A 25,391-nucleotide genomic window follows, 5' to 3' on the forward strand; every position below is an offset into this window, starting at 1 on the left:
TGACACCCCCCTACCGCCTGCCCCCTGCCCCCCCCCGATGCCTGCCCCCCTCCCTACCACCTGGAGCCAGATACCCCCCCTACTGCCTGCCCCCTGACACCCCCCTACTGCCTGCCCCCTGACACCCCCCCGATGCCTGCCCCCCTCCCTACCACCTGGAGCCAGACACCACCCCCCCACCGCCTGCCACCCCCCCTATTGCCTGGTGCCTGACACCCCCCCTACTGCCTGGCCCCTCCCCCCCCACCACCTGCCCCCTGACCCCCCCCTACCACCTGCCCCCTGACCCTCCCACCGCCTGCCCCCTGACCCCCCCCTACCGCCTGCCCCCTGACCCCCCCCCACCGCCTGCCTCCTGACCCCCCCCTACCGCCTGCCTCCTGACCCCCCCCTACCGCCTGCCTCCTGACCCTCCCTACCGCCTGACCCCTCCCCTACCTCCTGGCGCCTGACACCCTCCCTGTTCTTGAAGTATCCTCACTGCAACTGCCAGGATGGGATAAGAGTTTCTAGACTGGGGGAGGGGGGTTTGAGAGGAATGGATGGAGTGTTTGATGTATCTCATTAGTTTCTGTTTATAATGAGGGGAGGCAGCTTGAAGTAGTGTTAGTGTCTCTCCAGTAACCACTGGAATTAATCTTGTAGGCATCACAGAGCAGGGTCTACACTGCCCACACTGTCACTTGCCCTCTCTTACAGATAGCAACAGTCTTGCGTTTCCATCGAGTGGTTGGGATAATCGCAGTGATGGTTTGTCACAGTGAGAGATGGAAGGGAGTTTCAGTAGGTCAGCGTTGAAGCTCCCTGATTGTAACAAGGTCGTTCAGTAAGAGCAGCTGGTAAGGAGCCCGGGTTTGCGTCTCCTTTCAGTAAAACAAACTCCAACTCTTGGAAATTCTGAAGCCTCCCAACTTCTTTATCCTAAACACAAAGTCAAAGAAAACATGGTTGAGACGTGACAAAGTCAGGGAACAGGCAATGGGAGAAACAAATAGCATGGCAGGTGTGAGATAGGGTGGGTGGTAGGAGAGTTAAATAACAAAAGAGGCCATAGTGTAAGGGCAGAGGGAATGGTAATGGGACAACTAAATAAATAAAAGTTGTATTTAGACCAACTGCAAATTACGAAAGCAAAATCATGAGCAACATTTCCAACAAAGTTCAATCCCGGCTCTGGGTCACTGTCCGTGTGGAGTTTGCACATTCTCCCCGTGTCTGCGTGGGTTTCACCCCCACAACCTAAAGATGTGCAGGTAGGTGGATTGGCCACACTAAATTTCCCCTTAATTGGAAAAACATAATGGAGTATTCTAATTTTTTTTAAAAACAATTATTTTTTTGTTTGTAAAACAGGGATGTGGGGTATATCAGAGTGTTACAGTGAGGCGTGTGGGTATATCAGTGTTACAGTGAGGGGTGTGGGGTATATCAGTGTTACAGTGAGGGGTGTGGGGTATATCAGTGTTACAGTGAGGGGTGTGGGGTATATCAGTGTTACAGTGAGGGGTGTGGGGTATATCAGAGTGTTACAGTGAGGGGTGTGGGGTATATCAGTGTTACAGTGAGGGGTGTGGTGTGTATCAGAATGTTACAGTGAGGGGTGTGGGGTATATCAGTGTTACAGTGAGGGGTGTGGGGTATATCAGAGTGTTACAGTGAGGGGTGTGGGGTATATCAGTGTTACAGTGAGGGGTGTGGGGTATATCAGAGTATTACAGTGCGGGGTGTGGGGTATATCAGAGTGTTACAGTGAGGGGTGTGGGGTATATCAGAGTGTTACAGTGAGGGGTGTGGGGTATATCAGTGTTACAGTGAGGGGTGTGGGGTATATCAGTGTTACAGTGAGGGGTGTGGGGTATATCAGTGTTACAGTGAGGGGTGTGGGGTATATCAGAGTGTTACAGGGAGGAGTGTGGGGTATATCAGAGTGTTACAGTGAGGGGTGTGGGGTATATCAGTGTTACAGTGAGGGATGTGGGGTATATCAGAGTGTTACAGTGAGGGGTGTGGGGTATATCAGTGTTACAGTGAGGGGAGCGGGGTATATCAGAGTGTTACAGTGAGGGGTGTGGGGTATATCAGTGTTACAGTGAGGGGTGTGGGGTATATCAGAGTGTTACAGTGAGGGGTGTGGGGTATACCAGTGTTACAGTGAGGGGTGTGGGGTATATCAGAGTGTTACAGTGCGGGGTGTGGGGTATATCAGAGTGTTACAGTGAGGGGTGTGGGGTATATCAGTGTTACAGTGAGGGGTGTGGGGTATATCAGAGTTACAGTGAGGGGTGTGGGGTATATCAGAGTGTTACAGTGAGGGGTGTGGGGTATATCAGAGTGTTACAGTGAGGGGTGTTGGGTATATCAGAGAGTTACACTGAGGGTTATGGGGTATATCAGAGTGTTACAGTGAGGGCTGTGGGGTATATCAGAGTGTTACAGTGAGGGGTGTGGGGTATATCAGAGTGTTACAGTGAGGGATGTGGGGTATATCAGAGTGTTACAGTGAGGGGTGTGGGGTATATCAGTGTTACAGGGAGGAGTGTGGGGTATATCAGAGTGTTACAGTGAGGGGTGTGGGGTATATCAGTGTTACAGTGAGGGGTGTGGGGTATATCAGAGTATTACAGTGCGGGGTGTGGGGTATATCAGAGTGTTACAGTGAGGGGTGTGGGGTATATCAGAGTGTTACAGTGCGGGGTGTGGGGTATATCAGAGTGTTATAGTGAGGGGTGTGGGGTATATCAGTGTTACAGTGAGGGGTGTGGGGTATATCAGAGTGTTACAGTGAGGGGTGTGGGGTATATCAGTGTTACAGTGAGGGGTGTGGGGTATATCAGAGTATTACAGTGCGGGGTGTGGGGTATATCAGAGTGTTACAGTGAGGGGTGTGGGGTATATCAGAGAGTTACAGTGCGGGGTGTGGGGTATATCAGAGTGTTACAGTGAGGGGTGTGGGGTATATCGGTGTTACAGTGAGGGGTGTGGGTATATCAGAGTATTACAGTGAGGAGTGTGGGGTATATCAGAGTGTTACAGTGAGGGGTGTGGGGTATACTGGAGTGTTACAGTGAGGGGTGTGGGGTATATCAGAGCGTTACAGTGAGGGGTGTGAGGTATATCAGAGCTTTACAGTGAGGGGTGTGGGGTATTTCAGAGTGTCACAGTGAGGGGTGTGGGGTATATCAGAGTGTTACAGTGAGGGGTGTGAGGTATATCAGAGCTTTACAGTGAGGGGTGTGGGGTATGTCAGAGTGTTACAGTGAGGGGTGTGGGATATATCCGAGCATTACAGTGAGGGGTGTGGGGTATATCAGAGTGTTACAGTGAGGGGTGTGGGGTATATCAGTGTTACAGTGAGGGGTGTGGGGTATGTCAGAGTGTTACAGTGAGGGGTGTGGGGTATATCCGAGCGTTACAGTGAGGGGTGTGGGGTATATCAGAGTGTTACAGTGAGGGGTGTGGGGTATATCAGAATGTTACAGTGAGGGGTGTGGGGTATATCAGAGTGTTACAGTGAGGGGTGTTGGGTATATCAGAGAGTTACACTGAGGGGTGTGGGATATATCAGAGTGTTACAGTGAGGGGTGTGGGGTATATCAGAGTGTTACAGTGAGGGGTGTGGGTATATCAGAGTGTTACAGTGAGGGGTGTGGGGTATATGAGTGTTACAGTGAGGGGTGTGAGAGATATCAGTGTTACAGTGAGGGGTGTGGGGTATATTACAGTGAGGGGTGTGGGGTATATCAGAGTGTTACAGTGAGTGGTGTGGGTATATCAGAGTTACAGTGAGGGGTGTGGGGTATATCTGTGTTACAGTGAGGGGTGTGGGGTATATCAGAGTGTTACTGTGAGGGGTGTGGGGTATATCAGAGTGTTACAGTGAGTGGTGTGGGTATATCAGAGTTACAGTGAGGGGTGTGGGGTATATCTGTGTTACAGTGAGGGGTGTGGGGTATATCACAGTGTTACAGTGAGGGGTGTGGGGTATATCAGAGTGTTACTGTGAGGGGTGTGGGGTATATCAGAGTGTTACAGTGAGGGGTGTGGGTATATCAGAGTGTTACAGTGAGGGGTGTGGGGTATATCAGTGTTCCAGTGAGGGGTGCGGGGTATATCAGTGTTACAGTGAGGGGTGTGGGATATATCAGAGTGTTACAGTGAGGGGTGTGGGGTATATCAGAGTATTACAGTGAGTGGTGTGGGATATATCAGAGTGTTACAGTGAGGGGTGTGGGGTACATCAGAGTGTTACAGCGAGGGGTGTGGGGTATATCAGTGTTACGGTGAGCGGTTTGGGGCATATCAGAGTGTTACACTGAGGTGTGTGGTGTATATCAGAGTGTTACAGTGAGGGCTGTGGGGTATATCAGAGTGTTACAGTGAAGGGTGTGGGGTATATCAGAGTGTTACAGTGAGGGGTGGGGTGTATATCAGAGTGTTACAGTGAGGGGTGGGGTGTATATCAGAGTGTTACAGTGAGGGGTGTGGGTATATCAGTGTTACAGTGAGGGGTGTGGGGTATATCTGTTACAGTGAGGGGTGTGGGGTATATCAGAGTGTTACAGTGAGGGGTGTGGGTATATCAGAGAGTTACAGTGAGGGGTGTGGGGTATATCAGTGTTACAGTGAGGGGTGGGGTGTATATCCTAGTGTTACAGTGAGGGGTGTGGGGTATATCAGAATGTTACAGTGAGGGGTGTGGGGTATACCAGAGTGTTACAGTGAGAGGTGTGGGGTATATCAGAGTGTTACAGTGAGGGGTGTGGGGTATATCAGAGTGTTACAGTGAGGTGTGGGGTGTATATCAGAGTGTTACAGTGAGGGCTGTGGGGTATATCAGAGTGTTACAGTGAGGGGTGTGGGTATATCAGTGTTACAGCGAGGGGTGTGGGGTATATCAGAGTGTTACAGTGAGTGGCGTGGGGTATATCAGTGTTACAGTGAGGGGTGGGGGGTATATCAGAGTGTTACAGTGAGGGGTTTGGGGTATATCAGAGTGTTACAGTGAGGGGTGGGGTGTATATCAGAGTGTTACAGTGAGGGGTGGGGGTATTTCAGAGTGTTACAGTGAGGGGTGTGAGGTATATCAGAGTGTTACAGTGAGGGGTGTGGGGTATATCAGAGTATTACAGTGAGGGGTGTGGGGTATATCAGTGTTACAGTGAGGGGTGGGGTGTATATCAGAGTGTTACAGTGAGGGGTGTGGGATATAGCAGTGTTACAGTGAGGGGTGTGGGGTATATCAGAATGTTACAGCGAGGGGTGTGGGGTATATCAGAATGTTACAGTGAGGGGTGTGGGGTATATCAGATTGTTACAGTGAGGGGTGTGGGGTATATCAGAGTGTTACAGTGAGGGGTGTGGGGTATATCAGAGTGTTACACTGAGGTGTGGGGTGTATATCAGAGTGTTACAGTGAGGGGTGTGGGTATATCAGTGTTACAGTGAGGGGTGTGGGGTATATCTGTTACAGTGAGGGGTGTGGGGTATATCAGAGTGTTACAGTGAGGGGTGGGGGGTATATCAGAGTGTTACAGTGAGGGGTGTGGGGTATATCAGAGTGTTACAGTGAGGGGTGGGGTGTATATCAGAGTGTTACAGTGAGGGGTATATCAGAGTGTTACAGTGAGTGGCGTGGGGTATATCAGTGTTACAGTGAAGGGTGGGGGGTATATCAGAGTGTTACACTGAGGGGTTTGATGTATATCAGTGTTACAGTGAGGGGTGGGGGGTATATCAGAGTGTTACAGTGAGTGGCGTGGGGTATATCAGTGTTACAGTGAGGGGTGGGGGTATATCAGAGTGTTACAGTGAGGGGTGTGGGGTATATCAGTGTTACAGTGAGGGGTGGGGGGTATATCAGAGTGTTACAGTGAGGGGTGTGGGGTATATCAGTGTTACAGTGAGGGATGTGGGGATTATCAGAGTGTTACAGTGAGGGGTGTGGGGTATATCAGTGTTACAGTGAGGGGAGTGGGGTATATCAGAGTGTTACAGTGAGGGGTGTGGGGTATATCAGTGTTACAGTGAGGGGTGTGGGGTATATCAGAGTGTTACAGTGAGGGGTGTGGGGTATACCAGTGTTACAGTGAGGGGTGTGGGGTATATCAGAGTGTTACAGTGCGGGGTGTGGGGTATATCAGAGTGTTACAGTGAGGGGTGTGGGGTATATCAGTGTTACAGTGAGGGGTGTGGGGTATATCAGAGTTACAGTGAGGGGTGTGGGGTATATCAGAGTGTTACAGTGAGGGTTGTGGGGTATATCAGAGTGTTACAGTGAGGGGTGTGGGGTATATCAGAGTGTTACAGTGAGGGGTGTGGGGTATATCAGTGTTACAGTGATGGGTGTTGGGTATATCAGAGAGTTACACTGAGGGTTATGGGGTATATCAGAGTGTTACAGTGAGGGCTGTGGGGTATATCAGAGTGTTACAGTGAGGGGTGTGGGGTATATCAGAGTGTTACAGTGAGGGGTGTGGGGTATATCAGAGTGTTACAGTGAGGGATGTGGGGTATATCAGAGTGTTACAGTGAGGGGTGTGGGGTATATCAGTGTTACAGGGAGGAGTGTGGGGTATATCAGAGTGTTACAGTGAGGGGTGTGGGGTATATCAGGGTGTTGCAGTGAGGGGTGTTGGGTATATCAGAGAGTTACACTGAGGGTTGTGGGGTATATCAGAGTGTTACAGTGAGGGGTGTGGGGTATATCAGAGTGTTACAGTGAGGGGTGTGGGGTATATCAGAGTGTTACAGTGAGGGATGTGGGGTATATCAGAGTGTTACAGTGAGGGGTGTGGGGTATATCAGTGTTACAGTGAGGGGTGTGGGGTATATCAGTGTTACAGTGAGGGGTGTGGGGTATATCAGAGTGTTACAGTGAGGGGTGTGGGGTATATCAGAGTGTTACAGTGAGGGGTGTGGGGTATATCAGAGTGTTACAGTGAGGGGTGTGGGGTATATCAGAGTGTTACAGTGAGGGTTGTGGTGTATATCAGTGTTACAGTGAGGGGTGTGGGGTATATCAGAGTGATACAGTGAGGGGGGTGAGGTATATTGGAGTGTTACAGTGAGGGGTGTGGGGTATATCAGACAGTTACAGTGAGGGGTGTGGGGTATATCAGTGTTACAGAGAGGGGTGTGGGGTACATCAGAGTTTTACAGTGAGGGGTGTGGGGTATATTGGAGTGTTCCAGTGAGGGGTGTGGGGTATATCAGAGAGTTACAGTGAGGGGTGTGGGGTATATCAGAGTGTTACAGTGAGGGGTGTGGTGTATATCAGAGTGTTACAGTGAGGGCTGTGGGGTATATCAGAGTGTTACAGTGAGGGGTGTGGGGTATATCGGAGTGTTACAGTGAGGGGAGTGGGGTATATCCGAGCGTTACAGTGAGGGGTGTGGGTATATCAGAGTATTACAGTGAGGAGTGTGGGGTATATCAGAGTGTTACAGTGAGGGGTGTGGGGTATACTGGAGTGTTACAGTGAGGGGTGTGGGGTATATCAGAGCGTTACAGTGAGGCGTGTGGGGTATATCAGTGTTACAGTGAGGGGTGTGGGGTATTTCAGAGTGTCACAGTGAGGGGTGTGGGGTATATCAGAGTGTTACAGTGAGAGGTGTGAGGTATATCAGAGCTTTACAGTGAGGGGTGTGGGGTATGTCAGAGTGTTACAGTGAGGGGTGTGGGGTATATCCGAGCGTTACAGTGAGGGGTGTGGGGTATATCAGAGTGTTACAGTGAGGGATGTGGGGTATATCAGAGTGTTACAGTGAGGGGTGTGGGGTATATCAGTGTTACAGTGAGGGGTGTGGGGTATATCAGTGTTACAGTGAGGGGTGTGGGGTATATCAGAGTGTTACAGTGAGGGGTGTGGGGTATATCAGAGTGTTACAGTGAGGGGTGTGGGGTATATCAGAGTGTTACAGTGAGGGGTGTGGGGTATATCAGAGTGATACAGTGAGGGGTGTGAGGTATATTGGAGTGTTACAGTGAGGGGTGTGGGGTATATCAGACAGTTACAGTGAGGGGTGTGGGGTATATCAGTGTTACAGAGAGGGGTGTGGGGTACATCAGAGTTTTACAGTGAGGGGTGTGGGGTATATTGGAGTGTTCCAGTGAGGGGTGTGGGGTATATCAGAGAGTTACAGTGAGGGGTGTGGGGTATATCAGAGTGTTACAGTGAGGGGTGTGGTGTATATCAGAGTGTTACAGTGAGGGCTGTGGGGTATATCAGAGTGTTACAGTGAGGGGTGTGGGGTATATCGGAGTGTTACAGTGAGGGGAGTGGGGTATATCCGAGCGTTACAGTGAGGGGTGTGGGTATATCAGAGTATTACAGTGAGGAGTGTGGGGTATATCAGAGTGTTACAGTGAGGGGTGTGGGGTATACTGGAGTGTTACAGTGAGGCGTGTGGGGTATATCAGTGTTACAGTGAGGGGTGTGGGGTATTTCAGAGTGTCACAGTGAGGGGTGTGGGGTATATCAGAGTGTTACAGTGAGAGGTGTGAGGTATATCAGAGCTTTACAGTGAGGGGTGTGGGGTATGTCAGAGTGTTACAGTGAGGGGTGTGGGGTATATCCGAGCGTTACAGTGAGGGGTGTGGGGTATATCAGAGTGTTACAGTGAGGGGTGTGGGGTATATCAGAGTGTTACAGTGAGGGGTGTGGGGTATATCAGAGAGTTACAGTGAGGGGTGTGGGGTATATCAGAGTGTTACAGTGAGGGGTGTGGGGTATATCAGAGTGTTACAGTGAGGGGTGTGGGTATATCAGAGTGTTACAGTGAGGGGTGTGGGGTATACGAGTGTTACAGTGAGGGGTGTGAGAGATATCAGTGTTACAGTGAGGGGTGTGGGGTATATTACAGTGAGGGGTGTGGGGTATATCAGTGTTACGGTGAGGGGTTTGGGGTATATCAGAGAGTTACAGTGAGGTGTGGGGTGTATATCAGAGTGTTACAGTGAGGGCTGTGGGGTATATCAGAGTGTTACAGTGAGTGGTGTGGGTATATCAGAGTTACAGTGAGGGGTGTGGGGTATATCTGTGTTACAGTGAGGGGTGTGGGGTATATCACAGTGTTACAGTGAGGGGTGTGGGGAATATCAGTGTTACAGTGAGGGGTGTGGGGTATATCAGTGTTACAGTGAGGGGTGTGGGATATATCAGAGTGTTACAGTGAGGGGTGTGGGGTATATCAGAGTATTACAGTGAGTGGTGTGGGATATATCAGAGTGTTACAGCGAGGGGTGTGGGGTATATCAGTGTTACGGTGAGCGGTTTGGGGCATATCAGAGTGTTACACTGAGGTGTGTGGTGTATATCAGAGTGTTACAGTGAGGGCTGTGGGGTATATCAGAGTGTTACAGTGAGGGGTGGGGTGTATATCAGAGTGTTACAGTGAGGGGTGGGGTGTATATCAGAGTGTTACAGTGAGGGGTGTGGGTATATCAGTGTTACAGTGAGGGGTGTGGGGTATATCTGTTACAGTGAGGGGTGTGGGGTATATCAGAGTGTTACAGTGAGGGGTGTGGGTATATCAGAGAGTTACAGTGAGGGGTGTGGGGTATATCAGTGTTACAGTGAGGGGTGGGGTGTATATCCTAGTGTTACAGTGAGGGGTGTGGGGTATATCAGAATGTTACAGTGAGGGGTGTGGGGTATACCAGAGTGTTACAGTGAGGTGTGGGGTGTATATCAGAGTGTTACAGTGAGGGCTGTGGGGTATATCAGAGTGTTACAGTGACGGGTATGGGTATATCAGTGTTACAGCGAGGGGTGTGGGGTATATCAGAGTGTTACAGTGAGTGGCGTGGGGTATATCAGTGTTACAGTGAGGGGTGGGGGGTATATCAGAGTGTTACAGTGAGGGGTTTGGGGTATATCAGAGTGTTACAGTGAGGGGTGTGGGGTATATCAGAGTGTTACAGTGAGGGGTGGGGTGTATATCAGAGTGTTACAGTGAGGGGTGGGGGGTATTTCAGAGTGTTACAGTGAGGGGTGTGGGGTATATCAGAGTGTTACAGTGAGGGGTGTGGGGTATATCAGAGTATTACAGTGAGGGGTGTGGGGTATATCAGTGTTACAGTGAGGGGTGGGGTGTATATCAGAGTGTTACAGTGAGGGGTGTGGGATATAGCAGTGTTACAGTGAGGGGTGTGGGGTATATCAGAATGTTACAGCGAGGGGTGTGGGGTATATCAGAATGTTACAGTGAGGGGTGTGGGGTATATCAGATTGTTACAGTGAGGGGTGTGGGGTATATCAGTGTTACACTGAGGTGTGGGGTGTATATCAGAGTGTTACAGTGAGGGGTGTGGGTATATCAGTGTTACAGTGAGGGGTGTGGGGTATATCTGTTACAGTGAGGGGTGTGGGGTATATCAGAGTGTTACAGTGAGGGGTGGGGGGGTATATCAGAGTGTTACAGTGAGGGGTGTGGGGTATATCAGAGTGTTACAGTGAGGGGTGGGGTGTATATCAGAGTGTTACAGTGAGGGGTATATCAGAGTGTTACAGTGAGTGGCGTGGGGTATATCAGTGTTACAGTGAAGGGTGGGGGGTATATCAGAGTGTTACACTGAGGGGTTTGATGTATATCAGTGTTACAGTGAGGGGTGGGGGGTATATCAGAGTGTTACAGTGAGGGGTTTGGGGTATATCAGTGTTACAGTGAGGGGTGTGGGGTATATCAGTGTGTTACAGTGAGGGGTGTGGGGTATATCAGTGTGTTACAGTGAGGTGTGTGGGGTATATCAGTGTTACAGTGCGGGGTGTGGGGTATATCAGTGTGTTACAGTGAGGGGTTTAGGGTATATCAGTGTTACAGTGAGGGGTGTGGGGAATATCAGAGTGTTACAGTGAGGGGTGTGGTGTATATCAGAGTGTTACAGTGAGGGGTGTGGGATATATCAGTGTTACAGTGAGGGGTGTGGGGTATATCAGAGTGTTACAGTGAGGGGTGTGGGGTATATCAGAGTGTTACAGTGAGGGGTTTGGGGTATATCAGTGTCACAGTGAGGGGTGTGGGGTATATCAGTGTTACAGTGAGGGGTGTGGGGTATATCAGAGTGTTACAGTGAGGGGTTTGGGGTATATCAGTGTCACAGTGAGGGGTGTGGGGTATATCAGTGTTACAGTGAGGGGTGTGGGTATATCAGAGTGTTACAGTGAGGGGTGTGGGGTATATCAGTGTTACAGTGAGGGGTGTGGGTATATCAGAGTGTTACAGTGAGGGGTTTGGGGTATATCAGTGTCACAGTGAGGGGTGTGGGATATATCAGTGTTACAGAGAAGGGTGTGGGGTATATCAGTGTTAAAGTGAGGGGTGTGGGATATATCAGAGTGTTACAGTGAGGGGTGTGGGGTATATCAGAGTGTTACAGTGAGGGATGTGGGGTATATTAGTGTTACAGTGAGGGGTGTGGCGTATATCAGAGTGTTACAGTGAGGGGTGTGGGGTATATCAGAGTGTTACAGTGAGGTGTGTGGGGTATATCAGAGTGTTACAATGAGGGGTGTGGGGTATATCAGAGTGTTACAGTGAGGGGTGTTGGTGTATATCAGAGTGTTACAGTGAGGGGTGTGGGGTATATCAGTGTATTACAGTGAGGGGTGTGGGGTATATCAGCGTTACAGTGAGGGGTGTGGGGTATATCAGAGTGTTACAGTGAGGTGTGTGGGGTATATCAGAGTGTTACAATGAGGGGTGTGGGGTATATCAGAGTGTTACAGTAAGGGGTATATCAGTGTTACAGTGAGGGGTGTGGAGGATATCAGAGTGTTACAGTGAGGGGTGTGGGGTATATCAGAGTGTTACAGTGAGGGGTGTGGGGTATATCAGAGTGTTATAGTGAGGGGTGTTGGTGTATATCAGAGTGTTACAGTGAGGGGTGTGGGGTATATCAGAGTGTTATAGTGAGGGGTGTTGGTGTATATCAGAGTGTTACAGTGAGGGGTGTGGGGTATATCAGAGTGTTATAGTGAGGTGTGTGGAGGATATCAGAGTGTTACAGTGAGGGGTGTTGGTATATTTGGTACCTTTCGGAGCAATGTGTTGGGCAGTTTCCTGATCTTTTCCACTTGCTCAGGATGGACATCCAGCTCCCGGCAGCTCACTGTGAGTAATGCCTTGTAGGTGAGTTCCGTTCGATCGAGCTCCACCTCGATGAAGTCATTGTCTCGGATGGCAGGATTCTGAATGCGAACTTTCAATATCAGTTCTGCAAGGGCAGAGACAACAATGGCTTAGAGCGGGGAATCATGGGTTTCAGGCCATGTCTTCCTTTGAACAGGTGGTCTGCCCCATCTCAAAGTGTTATCCCAGCCTATAATCTCAAATTCAGGAATTTCTGATTCTTTCTCCATCGGAGCCCATAACTGACGTGAGCCGTTTCAGCAGATGGACAGCTGAGAATTAACCACATCAAACAGCTTCCAGACACCTTTCTGTGAGACCAGGTATACAGTGTACATATCCTACACCGAATTATAGCCACCCACTGCCTATAAAGCATATTGCCACTATCCTTTTCATATCCTGCAGGGCGTTATTCACAGATGTGTAAATATCCTGTAAAGTGTTCATCACTGTCCTGTGTATATTCTGTACTGTGTTAATGGCTGTCCTGTGTATATTCTGTACTGTGTTAATGGCTGTCCTGTGTATATTCTGTACTGTGTTCATGGCTGTCCTGTGTATATTCTGTACTGTGTTCATGGCTGTCCTGTGTATATTCTGTACTGTGTTCATGGCTGTCCTGTGTATATTCTGTACTGTGTTCATGGCTGTCCTGTGTATATTCTGTACTGTGTTAATGGCTGTCCTGTGTATATTCTGTACTGTGTTAATGGCTGTCCTGTGTATATTTTGTACTGTGTTAATGGCTGTCCTGTGTATATTCTGTACTGTGTTAATGACTGTCCTGTGTATATTCTGTACTATGTTAATGGCTGTCCTGTGTATATTCTGTACTATGTTAATGGCTGTCCTGTGTATATTCTGTACTGTGTTCATGGCTGTCCTGTGTATATTCTGTACTGTGTTAATGGCTGTCCTGTGTATATTCTGTACTGTGTTAATGGCTGTCCTGTGTATATTCTGTACTATGTTAATGGCTGTCCTGTGTATATTTGGTACTGAGTTAATTGCTGTCAAGTGTACAGGGCAGAAGCATAAACATGTACTGCCACTGCAGAGTGTGCTGGGACTGTGTGTGACCTTTCTCTAGACACAGTCTGTCATGCACCCAGTATCCATACCTTGCTCGTTTACAGGGAAAGTCCCAGTAAAGAATAGTGGCTGAAAAGTGGCTGGGGGTCCAGGTGGTGCCCCGTTCTGTACTTGCGGCATTGGTGATGGTTTGAGAGCCATTGGTGAGCCAGTAGCTGCAGTCTGGGAGCTGTCGGCCTCCTGGCTCCCCACGTACGGGAAGCATGGATTTGCCAGGTAGTTGGGCAGGAACGGAAGCTCAGCTTCTCCATTAACCACAGGCTCCGAATCCTCATCAACTGCAGAGAAAGAGTAAACAGCAGGAGCACCATCTTCACCACAATAACAGCTTGCATTTACATAGCACCTTTAATGTAGTTACACTTGCTAAGGTGCTTCTCAGCAGCATTAGCAGATACAATTTGATACAGCTACATGAGAATATATTAGGGCAGGTAAAGAAATAAGGAAAGAAAGATTTGCATTTACTAGATATAACAAAATACTTTACAGCCGATGAAATACTTTACTGATGTCATTTACGAAATCCAGCAGCCAATTTGTGTCCAAACAATGTAAAAAGGACCAGGTAATTTGTGTTTCTGATCTTGATTGAGGCGGCTGTGGGATCTTTTACATTCACCTGAGGGAACGGCCAGGGCCTTGGTTTAATGCTATTTATTGGAATGTGAGACCTCTGACAGTGGAGCACTTCCTCAGTACTGCACTCGATTGTCAGCCAAGACTTTTGTGCTCAAGTTCATGGAGTGCGAGAGAGCTATCCTTTGAGCCGCGGCTGAACGTGACCAAAAACCTGGTCAGAGGTAGATTTTAACAAGTATCATGAAGGAGGAGAAAGTTAGAGGGGTGGCGAGCTGCAAGTAGAATATTCCAGAGTTTACAACTGAACAGGCCAAAATTAGAAAGCACCAAATTCTTGGAGAGGTTTCCTTTAATTTATGGAATATGGGCGTTGCTGACTCGGTCAGCATTTATTGTCCAGCCCTCGTTGCTCTTGAGAAAATTGTGGTGCGCTGCCTTCTTGAACCGCTGCAGTCAATTTGGTGTAGGTACACCTACAATGCTGTTAGGGAGGGAGTTCAAGGATTTTGTCCCAGTGACTGTGAAGGGAACAACCAATATATTTCAGAGTCAGGATGGTGAGTGACTTGGAGGGGAACCTCCAGGTGGTGGGGTTCCCAGGTATCTGCTGCCCTTGTCCTTCTAGATGGTAGTGGTCGTGGATCTGAAGATGCTGTTGAGGGAAGCTTGGCGAATTGCTGCAGTGCATATTGTGGATGGTACACATGGCTGTCACGGTGTGTCGGTGGTGGAGGGAGTGATTGTTTAAGATGGTTGATAGGGTGATACTCAAGTGGGGCTGCTTTGTCCTGGATGGTGTCGAGTTTCTTGACTGCTGTTGGAGCTGCACTCACCCTGGCAAGAGGGGAGTATTCCATCACATTTCTGAATTGTGCCTTGGAGATGGTGGACAGGCTTTGGGGAGTCAGGAGGCAAGTTGTTCACCACCGAATTCCCAACCTCTGGCCTACTCTTGTAGCCACGGTTTATATGGCAGATCCAGGACAGTTTCTAGTCAATAATAATCCTCAGGATGTTAATGGGATTTCAGCAATCGTAATGCCATTGAAAATCAGGAAAATGTGGCCATTGTTCATTAGACCAGGCTTCTGGATTACTTGTCCAATAACATAACCACCATGCACAATGGAGGAAGTTACAGAGATAGGGAGGATCGAGACCCTGGAGAGATTTCAACACAAAATAAGTTTTGTTGTGCTGGGTTCCAGAGTAAGGTCAGGGAGGGAAAGGACTGATGGATGAACGTTAGGATATGGCAGCAGAGTTTGGGATGAGTTGACGTTTACAGTGAGATGGAAGGCTGTCCCTGCCAGGATATTTGACCTTCGACTATAGTACACCCGAGAGATAAGCAGGGAGAGAGGAGAGACATGGAAAGATGAGAATTTCAGGGTGAAAAAAAACAGAGTCAGGTAGACAGAAAACGTGGTGCACCGATTGACAGGGTAAGAGGAAGAATAAAAGTATCAGCAAGTCACCTCCTAACAATGCTCGGATTTCCGGTTTCATGGCGAGCCGTGCTGCACTTTCCCCTTTGTTTGTGAGGATGTCTTTATCAGCCCCGGCATCAAGCAAGTCTGATACGATCTGGCCATGACCACGTTTGCAAGCCCAATGCAAACAGGTCCTGTAAGGCAAGCAACACGATCAAAGGACAGTCAACAACACAGGGCACAGAAACAACTGCACAGCTCAGTAAAAGGGGAGTGTTTGTGTGGACTCGGATTGGATTGATGGTCACTCTCTCGGAAAGGGCGGTGGTGGGATCACCATCACACCATGAGTGTAAAAATAAAGAACTGAAACTAAAGATTTCCACAGTTCACGATTAGTGAACTCACTAATACTAATTTTTTTCAAACACAAATGTATGACATCCCCAGAAATAATAAACAGAGACAGTATCAGTGTGAATATTCTAGGGAAAAAGAACTTACATTTCAATAGCGCAATTCACAACCCCAGGACATCCCATATCGTGCACACGTTTTAAAATGTGGCTATTATTTAGGGGCATCACAGTGACACAGTGGTCAGCACTGCTGCCTCACAGCTCCAGGGTCCCAGGTTCAATTCCGGCCTCGGGCCATTGTCTGTGCGGAGTCTGCACGTTCTCCCCGTGTGTGCGTGGGTTTCCTCCGGGTGTCCGGTTTCCTCCCACAGTCCAAAGATGTGCAGATTAGGTGGATTATGCATGCTGGGTTGCCCCTAGGTGGTGTTATGGGGATAGGGCCTAGGTAGGGTGCTCTTTCAGAGGGTCGGTGCAGTCTCGGTGGGCCGAATGGCCTCCTTCTGCACTGTGGGGATTCTATGAGTCAGTGCTGCCAGTTAGGAAAACAGTAACTTCATTGCAATGTTAACGTAAGCCTACTTGTGCCACTAATAAAGATTATTATAAATTAGCACACAGCAAGCTCCCACAAACATCAATACTGACCAACACACAAATTAGGAGGAGGGGGGCCACTCGGCCCCTCGAGTCTGCTCCGCCATTCAATAAGATCGTGACTGATCTGATTGTAACCTCAACCCCACATTCCTGACGACCTCCAATAACCTTTCACCCTTCCCCGCTTCTTAATCAAGAATCTATCTCGCGCTGCCTTAAAAATATTCAAAGATTTTGCTTCCACCGCCTTTTGAGGGAAAGAGGGTTCCAAACACTCTCACCCCTCAGATAAAAGATTTTCCTTATCTCGGTCTCAAATCCAGGTTAAAGTCCAACAGGTTTGTTTCGATGTCACTAGCTTTCGGAGCGCTGCTCCTTCCTCAGGTCCTTCGCCTGAGACGTGACATCGAAACAAACCTGTTGGACTTTAACCTGGTGTTGTAAGACTTCTTACTGTGCTCACCCCAGTCCAACGCCGGCATCTCCACATCTGTCTTAAATGGTTTTAAAACAGTGGCCCCTAGTTCTAGATTTTCTCACAAGTTGAAGCATTCTTTTCACACCCATCGTATCAAGGCCCTTGAGAATCTTATCTGTCTCAATCAAGTTGCCTCTTACTCTTCTAAACTCAAGCAGATACAAGCCTAACCCGTCCAACCTTTCCTCATAAGACAATCCCCCCCATTCTAGGTATCAATCTGGTAAACCTTCTTTGAACTGCTTCCAACGCATTTACACCCTTCCTTAAATAAGGTGATCAATACTGTACACAGTACGCCAGGTGTGTTTCCACCAGTAACTGAAGCATAATCTCCCAATTTTTAGTTTGTTTTCCTGATTACTTGCTGTACCTGTATACTAGCCTTTGTGATTTATGCACTTGGACACTGTTACGCCACCCTGGGCGAGTGCACGGTCAACTTCAGCCCCACAGGGGTTGTGTTCAAGGAAAAGTAAAGGTGTTTGGTAAAAGAAGCAGAGCTCTTGACTCTTTACTCCACAGCAGCCAGAGGTTAACAACTTGTATCCTCTATAGTGAAGACCGTTGCAAAATACCAGTTCAATTAATCTGCCATCTCCTTATTTTCCATTATTAATTCCCCAGACTCACTTTCTACAGGATCAATGCTCACTTTAACTATCTTTTTGTAAGTATCTATAAAAACTCTGACTATGTCTTTATATTTCTAGCTGGCTTTCTCTCGGACTCTAATTTTCTCTCCGCATTAATCATTTGGTCATTGTTTGTTTTTTATATTCTGATCTATCTTCCGACCTTTGCATAATTATAAGCTTTTTCTTTAAGTTTGATACTATCTTTAACTTTTTTAGTTAACCACTGATGGCTGGTCCTCCCCTTGAAATTTTTCACCCTTGTGGGAATGTATCTATTCTGAAATATCCCCTTAAATGTCCAACACTGCATCTCCGTGGACCGATCCTTTACCGAATTTGCCTGTTCACTTTAGCCAGCTCTGCTTTCATGCCCTTGCAATTGCCCTTACTTCGGTTTCAAATACTATTCTTCGACCCACTCATCTCTCCCCTGAAACAAATGTAAAATTCAATCATGTTATGACCGCTGATATCTAGGGGTGCCTTCACGAAGGGCGGCACGATAGTACAGTGGTTAGCACTGTTGCTTCACAGCGCCAGGGTCCCAGGTTCGATTCCTGGCTTGGGTCACTGTCTGTGCGGAGTCTGCACGTTCTCCCCGTGTCTGCGTGGGTTTCCTCCAGATGCTCCGGTTTCCTCCCACACGTCCCTAAAGACGTGCAGTTAGGTAATTTGGACATTCAGAATTCACCCTTTGTGTACCCGAATGTGGCGACTAGGGGCTTTCCACAGTAACTTCATTGCAGTGTGAATGTAAGCCTACTTGTGACAATAAAGATTCTATTATGTGCAAACTCCACACAGACAGTCACCCAAGCTGGAATTGAACCCGGGTAATGAATGAATTTGAAGTAATCAATGAATCATACCTCGTTGCACAATACCAAGTCTAGCAAAGCCTGCCCTCTGCTCGGCTCCAGAATATGCTGTTCTAAGAAACTATCACGGAAACATTTCATAAACTCCTCATTCACGCTACCTTTGCCCATCTGATTATCCCGGTTTATATGTAGAATCAAATCCCCCATGATTATTGCCATACCTTTCTTTGTAACCCATCCTGCTATGTGGTTACTGTTCGAGGGTGTGTACACCATTACCACAAGTGATTTCTCACCTTTAACGTTTCTCAACTCCACCCAAACTGCTTCTACATCCTGGTTTCCTGAACTCAAGTCATCCCTCTATATTGTGCTGATACCATCATTCATTAACCGAGCTAAGTCTTCACCTATTCCTGGCTTCTTGTCCTTCCTAAATGTCACATACCTCTCAATATTAAGTTCTTAATTTAGGTCATCTTACAGCCATGCCTCTATATTGGCTATCTGATCGTACTTATTTATTTCTATTTGTGCCTTCAGTTCTCTTTGATTTACCAAATCTTCCCAAATTTGATCTCTTGCCCCACTATTCAGATTAAAAGCTTCTACTTCTCCTTGTATGTGGCTTGCTGGAACACTGGTCCCAGCAGGGTTCATGTGACGATCATCCCAAAGGTACTATTTCCACTTTCCCCCGTGTCGGTGCCAGTGCCCCATGAACATAAATAGATAAGTGTTCCTGTGGCCACAAAGGAGACTCCAGGATGGTGTGTTGCTCCCTGGTGCCAGGGTCCAAGATGTCTCGGAGCAGTTACAGGACATTCTGGAGGGGGCGGGCGATCAGTCAGTGGTCGTGGTACACATCGGTACCAACGACATAGGTAAAAAAAGGGGTGAGATCCTAAGAGCACAATATAGGAAATTAGGAAGCAAGTTGAAAAATAGAACCTTAAAGATAGTGATCGAAGGATTACTACCAGTGCTACGTGCTAGTCAGAGTAGAAATAGTTACCTGACCTACTTATATTCATTCAAAAGCAGCGTTAACTATAGTCAAGCATTTCCCAGTTGGCTTCCAAGTGGGCAACTCATTAACTTCCCTTCCACATCCTACACAGTACAGCACTCCCTCAGCACTGACCCTCTGACAGTGCAGCACTCCCTCAGTACTGACCCTCTGACAGTGCAGCACTCCCTCAGTACTGACCCTCTGACAGTGCGGCACTCCCTCGGTACTGACCCTCTGACAGTGCAGCACTCCCTCAGTACTGATCCTCTGACAGTGCAGCGCTCCCTCAGTACTGACCCTCTGACAGTGCAGCACTGCCTCAGTACTGACCCTCTGACAGTGCGGCACTCCCTCGGTACTGACCCTCTGACAGTGCAGCACTCCCTCAGTACTGATCCTCTGACAGTGCAGCGCTCCCTCAGTACTGACCCTCTGACAGTGCAGCACTCCCTCAGTACTGACCCTCTGACAGTGCAGCACTCCCTCAGTACTGACCCTCTGACAGTGCAGCACTCCCTCAGTACTGACCCTCTGAAAGTGCAGCACTCCCTCAGTACTGACCCTCTGACAGTGCAGCACTCCCTCAGTACTGACCCTCTGACAGTGCAGCACTCCCTCAGTACTGACCCTCTGACAGTGCAGCACTCCCTCAGTACTGACCCTCTGACAGTGCAGCACTCCCTCAGTACTGACCCTCTGACAGTGCAGCACTCCCTCAGTACTGACCCTCTGACAGTGCAGCACTCCCTCAGTACTGACCCTCTGACAGTGCAGCACTCCCTCAGTACTGATCCTCTGACAGTGCAGCACTCCCTCAGTACTGACTCTCTGACAGTGCAGCACTCCCTCAATACTGACCCTCTGACAGTGCGGCACTCCCTCAGTACTGACCCTCTGACAGTGCAGCACTCCCTCAGTACTGACCCTCTGACAGTGCAGCACTCCCTCAGTACTGACTCTCTGACAGTGCAGCACTCCCTCAATACTGACAAGGTCCCTCATGGTAGACTAGTACAAAAGGTGAAGTCACACGGGATCAGGGGTGAACTGGCAAGGTGGATACAGAACTGGCTAGGCCATAGAAGGCAGAGGGTAGCAATGGAGGGATGCTTTTCTAATTGGAGGGCTGTGACCAGTGGTGTTCCACAGGGATCAGTGCTGGGACCTCTGCTCTTTGTAGTATATATAAATGATTTGGAGGAAAATGTAACTGGTCTGATTAGTAAGTTTGCAGACGACACAAAGGTTGGTGGAATTGCGGATAGCGATGAGGACTGTCTGAGGATACAGCAGGATTTAGATTGTCTGGAGACTTGGGCGGAGAGATGGCAGATGGAGTTTAACCTGGACAAATGTGAGGTAATGCATTTTGGAAGGGCTAATGCAGGTAGGGAATATACAGTGAATGGTAGAACCCTCAAGAGTATTGAAAGTCAAAGAGATCTAGGAGTACAGGTCCACAGATCACTGAAAGGGGCTACACAGGTGGAGAAGGTAGTCAAGAAGGCATACGGCATGCTTGCCTTCATTGGCCGGGGCATTGAGTATAAGAATTGGCAAGTCATGTTGCAGCTGTATAGAACCATAGTTAGGCCACACTTGGAGTATAGTGTTCAATTCTGGTCGCCACACTACCAGAAGGATGTGGAGGCTTTAGAGAGGGTGCAGAAGAGATTTACCAGAATGTTGCCTGGTATGGAGGGCATAAGCTATGAGGAGCGATTGAATAAACTCGGTTTGTTCTCACTGGAACGAAGGAGGTTGAGGGGCGACCTGATAGAGGTATACAAAATTATGAGGGGCATAGACAGAGTGGATAGTCAGAGGCTTTTCCCCAGGGTAGAGGGGTCAATTACTAGGGGGCATAGGTTTAAGGTGAGAGGGGCAAAGTTTAGAGTAGATGTACGAGGCAAGTTTTTTACGCAGAGGGTAGTGGGTGCCTGGAACTCACTACCGGAGGAGGTAGTGGAGGCAGGGACGATAGGGACATTTAAGGGGCATCTTGACAAATATATGAATAGGATGGGAATAGAAGGATACGGACCCAGGAAGTGTAGAAGATTGTAGTTTAGTCGGGCAGTATGGTCGGCACGGGCTTGGAGGGCCGAAGGGCCTGTTCCTGTGCTGTACATTTCTTTGTTCTTTGTTCTTTGTTCTTTGACCCTCTGACAGTGCAGCACTCCCTCAGTACTGACCCTCTGACAGTGCAGCACTGCCTCAGTACTGACCCTCTGACAGTGCGGCACTCCCTCGGTACTGACCCTCTGACAGTGCAGCGCTCCCTCAGTACTGATCCTCTGACAGTGCAGCGCTCCCTCAGTACTGACCCTCTGACAGTGCAGCACTCCCTCAGTACTGACCCTCTGACAGTGCGGCACTCCCTCAGTACTGACCCTCTGACAGTGCAGCACTGCCTCAGTACTGACCCTCTGACAGTGCGGCACTCCCTCGGTACTGACCCTCTGACAGTGCAGCACTCCCTCAGTACTGATCCTCTGACAGTGCAGCGCTCCCTCAGTACTGACCCTCTGACAGTGCAGCACTCCCTCAGTACTGACCCTCTGACAGTGCAGCACTCCCTCAGTACTGACCCTCTGACAGTGCAGCACTCCCTCAGTACTGACCCTCTGACAGTGCAGCACTCCCTCAGTACTGACCCTCTGACAGTGCAGCACTCCCTCAGTACTGACCCTCTGACAGTGCAGCACTCCCTCAGTACTGACCCTCTGACAGTGCAGCACTCCCTCAGTACTGACCCTCTGACAGTGCAGCACTCCCTCAGTACTGACCCTCTGACAGTGCGGCACTCCCTCAGTACTGACCCTCTGACAGTGCAGCACTGCCTCAGTACTGACCCTCTGACAGTGCAGCACTCCCTCGGTACTGACCCTCTGACAGTGCAGCACTCCCTCAGTACTGATCCTCTGACAGTGCAGCGCTCCCTCAGTACTGACCCTCTGACAGTGCAGCACTCCCTCAGTACTGACCCTCTGACAGTGCAGCACTCCCTCAGTACTGACCCTCTGACAGTGCAGCACTCCCTCAGTACTGACCCTCTGACAGTGCAGCACTCCCTCAGTACTGACCCTCTGACAGTGCAGCACTCCCTCAGTACTGACCCTCTGACAGTGCAGCACTCCCTCAGTACTGACCCTCTGACAGTGCAGCACTCCCTCAGTACTGACCCTCTGACAGTGCAGCACTCCCTCAGTACTGACCCTCTGACAGTGCGGCACTCCCTCAGTACTGACCCTCTGACAGTGCAGCACTCCCTCAGTACTGACCCTCTGACAGTGCAGCACTCCCTCAGTACTGACCCTCTGACAGTGCAGCACTCCCTCAGTACTGACCCTCTGACAGTGCAGCACTCCCTCAGTACTGACCCTCTGACAGTGCAGCACTCCCTCAGTACTGACCCTCTGACAGTGCGGCACTCCCTCAGTACTGACCCTCTGACAGCGCGGCACTCCCTCAGTACTGACCCTCTGACAGCGCGGCACTCCCTCAGTACTGACCCTCTGACAGTGCAGCACTCCCTCAGTACTGACCCTCTGACAGTGCGGCACTCCCTCAGTACTGACCCTCTGACAGTGCGGCACTCCCTCAGTACTGACCCTCTGACAGTGCGGCACTCCCTCAGTACTGACCCTCTGACAGTGCAGCACTCCCTCAGTACTGACCCTCTGACAGTGCGGCACTCCCTCAGTACTGACCCTCTGACAGCGCGGCACTCCCCCAGTACTGACCCTCTGACAGTGCAGCACTCCCTCAGTACTGACCCTCTGACAGTGCAGCACTCACTCAGTACTGACCCTCTGACAGTGCGGCACTCCCTCAGTACTGACCCTCTGACAGAGCGGCACTCCCTCAGTACTGACCCTCTGACAGTGCGGCACTCCCTCAGTACTGACCCTCTGACAGTGCAGCACTCCCTCAGTACTGACCCTCTGACAGTGCGGCACTCCCTCAGTACTGACCCTCTGACAGCGCGGCACTCCCCCAGTACTGACCCTCTGACAGTGCAGCACTCCCTCAGTACTGACCCTCTGACAGTGCAGCACTCCCTCAGTACTGACCCTCTGACAGTGCGGCACTCCCTCAGTACTGACCCTCTGACAGAGCGGCACTCCCTCAGTACTGACCCTCTGACAGTGCGGCACTCCCTCAGTACTGACCCTCTGACAGTGCAGCACTCCCTCAGTACTGACCCTCTGACAGTGCGGCACTCCCTCAGTACTGACCCTCTGACAGTGCGGCACTCCCTCAGTACTGACCCTCTGACAGTGCAGCTCCCTCAGTCCCTGCGGGTATTCACTTACCAGCCGTTCACCGGATTTCGTCCGTTCACTCGGGCCCCGCGGCCCAGCAGCTGCCGCAAGGACAGCGGGTCCCCGACACTCGAGGCCTCCCTGAGCTGCTCATCCAACTCGAGCTGGCAATCAGCCGCCATCGCGCCCGGTGCTGACCCCACCCCCTGGCGCTGACCCCACCCCCGGGCGCCAGCCCCGCCCCCTGGCACTGACCCCACCCCCGAGCGCCAGACCCGGCCCCCCGGCGCTGACCCCGCCCCCTGGCGCTGACTCCGCCCCCGAGCGCCAGACCCGCCCCCCGGCGCTGACCCCGCCCCCCGGCGCTGACTCCGCCCTCTCGCGCTGACCCCGCCCCCTGAGCCTGACCCCGCCCACTGAGGCTGATCCCGCCCCCTGGCACTGACCCCACCCCCGAGCGCCAGACCCGCCGCCTGGCGCTGACCCCATCCCGAGCTCCAGCCCCGCCCCCTGGCGCTGACCCCACCCCCGAGCGCCAGACCCGCCCCCTGAGGCTGATCCCGCCCCCTGGCACTGACCCCACCCCCGAGCGCCAGACCCGCCCCCTGGCGCTGACCCCGCCCCCTGAGGCTGACCCCGCCCCCTGGCACCTACCCCACCCCCGAGCGCCAGACCCGCCCCCTGGCGCTGACCCCACCCCGAGCTCCAGCCCCGCCCCCTGGCGCTGACCCCGCCCCCGAGCGCCAGGCCCGCCCCCCGGCGCTGACCCCGCCCCCTGGCGCTGACTCCGCCCTCTCGCGCTGACCCCGCCCCCTGGGGCTGATCACGCCCCCTGAGCCTGACCCCGCCCCCGGGAGCTGACCCCGCCCCCTGTGCGCTCCGCCTCCGCCTTGAGCGTTCCCGCTTTAAACAATGTCTGTCCGGCCTGTGCTGAATGGGGAGCTGCTGCCAGCCACCGCAGCCAGGCATTGGATAAAACTGGCGGGAACATCATAACTTTCTCTCGGTCTGTGAAGAGAAACTAATGTCGGCCCCTCACAGCCAGAGACGGGGAATTCCTAACCGGGACATGTCTGAGGCACTAAACTCACTGCTTCCGTCTCCACAGAGGCAGCCGGTTAATGCACCGCAACATCTGGCAAACAGCGAGGAGCTCACCGAAAGAAATATTAGCAGAAAAATGTTTTTTGCAAAATTAATGGGATTGATGACAGATCAATGTCCAGGGCCTGATAATCTTCACCCCAGAGCTCTTCAGGAAGCGACCCTGCAAATAGTAGGTCCATTGGCGGTCATCTTCCAAAACTCGTTGGACTTTGGAATGAATCCTAGAAGCAGAAGGAGGCCATTCGGCCCATCGAGTCTGCACTGGAAAGAACACGCACTTAAGCCCCACACCTCTACCCTATCCCCTTGTCCCCGTCACCCCACCAACCTTTATTGACACTGAAGGGCAATTTTGGACACTAAGGGCAATTTAGCGTGGCCAATCCACCTAACCTGCACATCTTTGGACTGTGGGAGGAAACCGGAGCACCCGGAGGAAACCCACGCGCACACGGGGAGAACGTGCAGACTCCACACAGACAGTGACCCAGATTGGGAATTGAATCTGGGACACTGGAACTGTGCAGCAACAGTGCTAACCACTGTGCTACCGTGCTGCCCACAGGTTGGAGGGTTGTGAATGTAAGACCGCTTTTCAAAAAGGGAGGTTGAGAGAAAACAGGGAAATGTAGACCAGTGAGCCTAATGTCAGTAGCAGTGAAGTTGCTAAAATCCATTATCAAGTATTTCATAGCCCAGCATTGGGAAAGTAGTGGGAAATCACACAAAGTTAGCATGGATTTATGAAAGGAAAATTGTACTTGACAAAATCTACTGGAATTCACTGAAGATGTAATTACTGAGGGGGTAAAGTATTGAGGGGGTAAATTACTGAGCCTGGGGGTAAATAATTGAGGGGTAAATTACTGAGCC

The 25,391-nt window shown here is 50.3% G+C and overlaps 1 protein-coding gene across 1 annotated transcript; it reads right to left on the reverse strand.

The window, feature by feature from the left end:
* Positions 1 to 391: 391 nt before the first annotated feature.
* Positions 392 to 23,609, reverse strand: ankrd40 (ankyrin repeat domain 40). The gene is made up of 5 exons (XM_072483873.1): positions 23,463 to 23,609; positions 15,284 to 15,432; positions 13,253 to 13,501; positions 12,032 to 12,213; positions 392 to 921 (listed from the first exon to the last, which is right to left on the reverse strand). Exons 1-5 carry the CDS (start codon positions 23,591 to 23,593, stop codon positions 781 to 783), a joined length of 852 nt encoding a protein of 283 aa, XP_072339974.1. The 5' UTR covers positions 23,594 to 23,609; the 3' UTR covers positions 392 to 780.
* Positions 23,610 to 25,391: the final 1,782 nt, after the last annotated feature.

This window comes from Scyliorhinus torazame, chromosome 18, assembly GCF_047496885.1.
Source record: "Scyliorhinus torazame isolate Kashiwa2021f chromosome 18, sScyTor2.1, whole genome shotgun sequence".
NCBI lineage: Eukaryota > Metazoa > Chordata > Chondrichthyes > Carcharhiniformes > Scyliorhinidae > Scyliorhinus > Scyliorhinus torazame.